Consider the following 7,870-nt stretch of genomic DNA (forward strand, 5'->3'; position numbering starts at 1 on the left):
TTTTTTGTAAAATAAACCGTACTTGAAACCAAACAAGTCCTTAGCTGTTGGCGTGATTGCTGGGCCATAGGAATAAATTAACAGTATATATGTGCTGGTGATAATAAGGAAACAAACGCAAACCAAATAAAACACAAAAACCGGCCAAGTGCGAGTCGGACTCGCGCACGTAAGGTTCCGTACCATAATACCATTACGCAAAAAATGGCAAAAAAGTCACGTTTGTTGTATGAGAACCCCACTTAAATATTTATTTTATTATGTTTTTAGAATCATTTATTCATCAATTGTGCATTACAGGTAATGAATACAGGTGTTATAAACAATTAGTTTTAGTTTGTTATAACGGGAACAGAAATACATCATCTGTGAAAATTTCATCTGTCTAGCTATCACGGTTGATGAGATACAGCCTGGTGACAGACGGACAGACAGACAGACAGACAGAAAGCGGAGTCTTAGTTATAGGGTCCCGTTTTTACCCTTTGGGTACGGAACCCTAAAAATAACAAGGAATATGGCAAAAACAGTTTTTTTGCAAATAAATAATTAACGACACCATTTGTCTAGCCGGTCACTGTGCGAACTAATTGCTATGATGGCGACGCATCGTCATGCGTTAACGGGATTCTTATGGTTGGTCAGTCGTGTCGCCATATAAAGCCGCTACCCCGTCTTACTCGTCTTGCCCCTCTCTCCCCTACATAAGATAGTGATTAGATGCACCAAATAGGTGAAAAAACGCCTCAAGCGTAAAATAAACCACCAAAAATCATTTTATGTCGCATTACAAGCCTGATTTAGCTATGAATACTAATACCCCCTTATTCGTAAAACTTTATGAGCCTGAATTAGTTAAATTATGTTTTATCCTTTTCTTACAAATACATAAGTCAAAATGACAGACAAAGACAAACGATTCATATAGCTAATTCAATGACTATTAATCATATTAATCACATTATTTAATTTATTTTAACTAAATTTATTATAAATATGTGTTATTAATAACGTAATAATATACAAATATAAGCATAGAGTAATAAATTAATAAGCCTGCAGTATTTGAAATGTCCGTAATATGTACAATTCCAAAATACGGGTTATACGGGTACCACGGATGTTGCGCCACATAATCTCGTATGTCAAGGTGTTTCGGCTGAAAGCGCCCTGGCAGACTTATATATTCCTGAAGAGAAGGTTCATATCTACCGACTGGAATTGGTTTCATGCTGGTATCAGATGGGTTAATTTAGGGGTCCTGATGGTCACCTTTGAGAGCGTATGCCAAGCACTTCCGGCAGGAATCATACTGGCAGATTTCGCTTTTCTGTATCTACCAGTAAATTTCTAACTGATGCCATAGCTTTTATTGCAGTATCAGATGGGTTAAATGACCCCCCCCTTTTTCGCACCGGAAGTGGCTATTTTTTTTGTACTTTCGGCTAGTTCCGCCGTGGCAGACTATCAAATTCGGACTTAGCATCAGTTTTATGGGAAACCATTGTGCATCTCATCGCGGTATCACGTTGGTTCGAAACTTTACTGCCGGCTCTCCAACCATAAACAATTTTAGTAATTCTGTTATTTGTATAGTTTTTATTAGTTTTTTTTTCTTGTGTAATTTAACATTTATATTTATGTAATTGTTTCTTGTAATTTTGGGTTAATTTCATTGTTTGTAAAAATTGACATGTAAAAGTGCCCCTGTGGCCTATTTGCTGAATAAATGTTTGATGTTAATGATGATGTTGTTGTATCGAAAAACTTGACTGAATAAAACTTGTAACAAATTAAATCTCTATTCATTTTGTTGTATAAGTAGCCAAGTCGCTCAGACGCATAGTTTCCGAGATATAATTTAAAAACCGAAAAATGGAACCTTCAAACTCCCCTCTCCCCCCCAGCACCAGGGTTACGGCCGGGGACTTTTGATATGTTCATCTCCTAACTAGTCCAAACAAAGCTACGAAGTTAAAAATTGTGTTCCTAGCATTTCCCTCTATACCTTTTATTGGGCATTTATTTCCTGGCCTACTATCTTTGCTTTTATTTTAAAATGCCATAAATAAGTGATAGGCAAATTCAGATTTATGAAATATGGTATCAGTTCGATTTCAATCTTAGTACGTCGCCCTTGCGCTCTTGTACGAACGCCTTCATTGAAATCCGATATCCATAGTCCATACTAAGCCATACTTATATATTAATATTATAAATGCGAAAGTGTGTCTGTCCGTCTGTCTGTCTGTCTGTTACCTCTTCACGCTTAAACCGCTGAACCGATTTAGTTGAAATTTGGTATAGAGATAGTTTGAGTCCGGGGAAGGACATAGGGTAGTTTTTATCCCAGTAGTCATCCTTTAAGGGGGTGAAAGGGGGGGTGGAATTTGTATGGAGAACCGATAAAAAGCAGATTGTATAAGAAATAAGCTACCCAAATTACTAACTCCACGCAGACGAAGTCGCGGGCAAAAGCTAGTATTATAAATGCGAAAGTGTGTCTGTCTGTCTGTTACCTCTTCACGCTTAAATCGCTAAACATATTTAGATGAAATTTGGTATACAGATAGTTTGAGTCCCGGGGATGGACATAGGATACTTTTCATCCCAGAACTCATCCCTTAAGCGGGTGTAAGTTTGTATGGGGAATCATTAACCGCTGAACAGATTTCTTAGATGAAATGGGGCATGGAGATAGTTCGAGTAGTTAGGAAGGATATAGAATATTTTTTATCCCCGAAATCATCTCGTAAGGGTGTCAAGAGGGGGAAAGGGGTGGAAATTTGTATAAGGAATCAATAATTTCTAAAATAAGGACTATAGGACTTTTATCATTTAACTATTCGGAAGAAACAAATGTTTATACATTTTGAATAACCATCCCTTTGGGGGGTAAAAAGGTGGGGGTGGGGGGGGGGTAAGTTTGTATGGGTAATCAATAAAAAGCAGTTTGGCTAAAAAATAAGCTACCCAAATTACTACTTCCACGCAGACGAAGTCGCGGGCAAAAGTTAGTGTATTATATTTAACAAAATCTGAATTAGCCTTCCAGTCCTATGAAAAATACCAATGTCACGTGAGTCTTACTTTTTCGTTACAGTTGACTCCCTACGACGACTAACTTTTCACAGGCAGTCCATGGTATCTTCTTTGACGATCATTGGCGGCGCATAAGCGCCGTGGTGGATGCCGAACGAGTACGAGTACGGATTCTGCAACGTATTTATTATTTTTATAGAATTGGCGACAGAGAAAGTACAATAGAACGTGCCAAGTTAATAACAGCTTCACAGGGCGACACTGATGCGGCCCCATCCCATAGGTAGGTAATATATATATATATATATATATATTATGTTATTCTGTGTCTATTACTTCAAAATAAGAGGTAGGTAGGGTAATAGGTTTGCAAGTAGTGTGTGTGTACCTTCTTAATGTTGTAGAGGTTGGGTGGATAAGCCGCAGGTCCGGGGGTCTTGGTGCGGCCCTGGAAGCCCAAACGCGCACCCAGCGAGTAAATCGGTTGCCTGTAACACAAACACAACATTTCTCCTACACCATTCATTTTCGGTGTATATATACGTCGGAATATACACAAACATGAACGTCAAATTAAGGTCCACTATTATTGTTTTTTTATTATCACACCATCAGTTACTAACTTAGTCTTGTAAACGTCGGTGTTCTGCTGGAAGTAAACCGCGGGCCCTGGCGACTTGGACTTGAGGTTGTAGCCGGAGCGCGGCGCCATGGACCAGGCGGGTGTGCCCGGGCCCATGCGAAGCGCATAGGCGTTGGGCGCGGGCACCATTCGCTTCAGAGCGTAGCCGAGTCGCGCGCCCATCGAGTACTGCGGGGCTCTGGCTGTCGGTGGCGGGCAGCGCTCCGGCGCGTGAGCGCCCGGCCCTGGCGTGCGGAGCGTAGACCGTGCTGGAAATCTGCAAACACACATATATATATCAGTGGCCAGGTGAAATAGAGTCCTTTCATTCAGTCGAATATATACTGAAAGACAAATCTGTATGTATAGGTTTATAACTTTACCGATGCTATCACTAGCATTGGTTGTCTGAGTAAAATTAATGGTAGTACATTCATAACAGGGAAAATATATAAGTTAAGCCCAGATCACTTTCGATGACAGCGACACTAAAATTTACATTACAGTTGTCTATTCTATAGTGATTAATAATAATAATAACTCCCACGGCCGATTCGGCCACGGCGACTGCTGTCAACTCCGTTATAGCAGCGTTGAACCGGTTGAACGTGTCCACGTAGGAGGGTTTAGGTCGAGAGACGACTAAGAAGTCTCCTATCCGTAGCTGTCGTAAAACGACACTAACGTGCCAATGACATGAAAGCGATAATAACCTGGCCCCGAAGCTCCAATTAGGCGACGTGACGACGCCGTCGCGCGTCACCCGGTCGATGCGGTAGCTCGGGCCGGGCCCGATGGCCTTGACGCGGCAGTCCGCGCGCGTGCCGAACGAGTACATGGGCGCGCGGTCGCGCGACGGGTCGTGCGCCGGGAACCCGACATTCGTCGGCAGCATATAGGCGCCGGGCCCCGGCCCTGCGGCGTTTAAGTAACATAAACAATTTATTTACAACTAATCACGACTAATCACACATCGTCGTTATGACTTTACGAGGGATTTTCACTAGTTACATAACAGAATACTATGTTATTGGCTACTAAACATTGAATAACATTAATCCGATATTAGAATGATATTGGAATCATATCAATTAACTGCCATTTGTGCGGGCATCTCGCTCGCACTAATACTTGTGCGGACAAGTCAGAGCGAAATGAACGCGTGAATGACAGCTGACTAATATGATTCCAATATCATTCTAAGGCGATTATCACACTTCGGTTCGCGCTTGGCTCTGATGTTTGGGCGGGACAACGCTATACGCGTACGTATTACCTATTTATAGCGACATCCCGCTCGCACATCGGAGCGATGTGCGAATCGCATCCACTGTGATAAATTGATAACCACCTAATATCGGTATGATGTCACAGGGACCGGCCCGCTATCCCTTATCGGGGTTTTATAAGGGTATTGCATAAGGCTTAACTCACCATACCCTTTGCCAGACGAAACCCTTTGTTTTGCTTTTAAAAACCCTTATATAAAGCTACCACATTTGAGTAATCGGTAGCCCAAATACCCTTACAAAACCCTTATCATCAGCTCACCAACACCTTGAATATTGCTTATAAGGGTTAGCCTTATAAAGGGCTTCCCTTTTAGCATACAAGCGTGCTAATTTAAGTCGTCTACCTCGTTCATAAAGCACACATTACTTCGAAAGCGAGCGATTTCGGCGGCGACGGCGGCGTTCTTTGACTAGGCACGTATTTTCTTTCCTTTTCATACACTACCGTAGATATATACTAATCCTGTCTCTTTCACGCAAAGGGAAACCTTTATAAAAAGCGCTTAAAGATAAGGGTAACCCTTATTAAGAGCTAGCCTTATTTTTGGTTAGCTTTTCGGTAAGGGTTAGTCAAAGGTAAGGGTATGAACGGGCTTGCAGTTCAAAAGGGAAAGTCTTTCAATGTGTTAGCCGTGTTTAAGTGTCGCCCATTGAAAGGGTTTTATCGCGGAAAGGGTTGTCCGGTCCCTGGATGTCAGTGCACTTCGAATTGGCCTGTGTGATGTTATTGTGCGTCTCAGACTCAGATGTTCGAACTTTTGCTGTATTGAGAGAATATTTTGCTACGAGCTAATCGCTGTAGAACCACAACATAGCACAAAGCGTAGCAAGACAAACTATATAAACAAGGAACGATATTCACATTTTAAGTGATACCTATCGTACTTGGAGGATTTAGTAACTATCGTAATTTAAGATCTGAATACGCCTTAAGAATGCGCGTGCTTCTGCTTCTCTACAATATTCTATAAAAAGTTAGGGCGTATTTAAATTGATAATCTATTGTCGCCCTGACACGTTGTCGTTTTGCCTCTTAAAAGCATTTTCGCTACATAGCGGGAAACCCATGTTATTGGCTACGACCGTAGCTCAGCGGTGAATGTGTTAAATACGCCCCTGACGGGAGTGCTACGCCGTAGTAAACGTAGCGCCGTAGAATGGTAATCGGTCATGCCTAAAGCTATGTAAGTACAGTCACCACCAGATATATGGGAGCACCCAAAGTGCTCGCAAATATCTGACATGCCTCTATGTTGTCAAGGTGTTGTTCTACTGCATGCTCAGGTATTTTTGAACGCCTTGGCCGCTCAGATGTATCTGATGACGACTGCACCGGCTACCAACTTAGCGGAAGAACTATTTACGAAATTCAACGGACGATACTTACCTAACGGTCTTTTAGACATTGTGATGATTAAAACCCACAACTATTGGAACACTGAACTAAAATTTTGTAACATAAATAAGTTTTTCTGATATTTTTCACTACAATTTTGCTAGGGTTGACATATTTCGGAAGGCCACGAAACAAGTGAGCCGCGCGTCAGCCGATGACGACAAATTTGACAATTACCTGCATGCAGGTTAAGTTTTACATTGTACAGTCGAGTGCATAATAAGTAACGTAGTTTGTGTAAAATTATCGCTGTTCAGCAATGATGCAGTGTAAGTGTATCCTGTGTATCTACGCTCCAAACTTCAGCCAATATTTACAAGGATACTCTAAGATCTACCTACATCATCATTCACGCTATTACCAAATCGTTAGAGTTAGACCAAGAAAAGTCTGCAACGATTTTGATAGCTCACGCAGCGCAAGTGTTATTTATACGTCATTATTTCATAGAAGTTTGACGTTTAATTAAAATAACACTTGCACTGCGTATGCTATCAAAATCGCTGCAGACTTTTCTTGGTCTAACTCTAGACAGTTGTCTAAATACAACTTTAATTACATACCTTACATAATAAAATATGTTAGTTAAGGGTTGTGTTCCATTGTCATGCGGGATCGAGTTTTAGCGACGCAGCTGTGAGCCTGACTTTTATTCATATCGTCAGGTCGTGACAACCAAAACTCACTAATTACCGCCACGAGTTCATAGCCATAGTGAACCGTATTATTATCTAAATAAGGTTGATTTTTATAAACTGTAATAGGTGTCATATATTAAAGAAAAAGTGACGAAGCAGTCTCTGTCGCTATATCGTAATTCCGTAAGGAATTCGTATAGGAGGTGCAAGCGTTACTGCTTGCCCTTAGAGTTGGTCAAAGACGCCTAGTGTTATTAAGATGGCATATAGTCGAGAAATTGGAACGGGTAACCGCCGTGGCGAGGTGGCCTAGGGGTTCATGGCGTTAGCCGCGATAGCTAAAGACGCCGGTTTGAATCCGGCCTTCACCACTGGAGGGCTTCGTTACTTTTTCTTTAATATATGCCATCTATTACAGTTTATAATTTATATATAGTAGTGTGACTACTTATAAAACACAAATCAAAATATTTAATAAAATATTTTATTTTTTGTTCCCTAAGCTGAGTAAGGTTGATTTTTGTTTAATTATTTTGTAGTAATTATTGTGAGTTTCGGTTGTCACCTGACGATATCGCTTACTAAGTGGATTGCCTCATATAGGTAGTCCAATCATTCTCAATCATCAATCAATCTTACTAAGAAGTGTGTGTTATTCATTAAAATTATGAGTAATCAGAGGTCACTATGTTATATTATATCATAGTGATATTATAGTTATACGTACTGGATCTTATTATATTTGAATGGACAGGGATTCAAATGTTCGTAAACATTGTAATAGCGGTGTGTTCTTGTAGCATATAGTACCTATATACTTACTTTCCTCTTTGGCTTATAGCTTACTCGGAGGTATTTTAGACACCCATTAACGTTGGAA

At 40.7% G+C, this 7,870-nt stretch overlaps 1 protein-coding gene across 1 annotated transcript in view; it reads right to left on the reverse strand.

Annotated features, from left to right (window-relative positions):
* Positions 1–6,504, reverse strand: part of LOC134753107 (ciliary microtubule associated protein 1A-like) — a 15,634-nt gene extending 9,130 nt beyond the window's left edge. The window contains exons 1-5 of the mRNA XM_063688877.1: positions 6,344–6,504; positions 4,378–4,579; positions 3,666–3,941; positions 3,431–3,530; positions 3,091–3,215 (exon numbers count right to left, since the gene is read on the reverse strand). Of these exons, the coding sequence (XP_063544947.1) occupies positions 3,129–3,215; positions 3,431–3,530; positions 3,666–3,941; positions 4,378–4,579; positions 6,344–6,362 (684 nt within the window). The 5' untranslated portion in view covers positions 6,363–6,504 and the 3' untranslated portion in view covers positions 3,091–3,128. The remainder of the gene's footprint in view (positions 1–3,090; positions 3,216–3,430; positions 3,531–3,665; positions 3,942–4,377; positions 4,580–6,343) is intronic.
* Positions 6,505–7,870: the final 1,366 nt, after the last annotated feature.

Source organism: Cydia strobilella, chromosome 2 (assembly GCF_947568885.1).
Source record: "Cydia strobilella chromosome 2, ilCydStro3.1, whole genome shotgun sequence".
NCBI classification, from domain to species: Eukaryota; Metazoa; Arthropoda; class Insecta; order Lepidoptera; family Tortricidae; genus Cydia; species Cydia strobilella.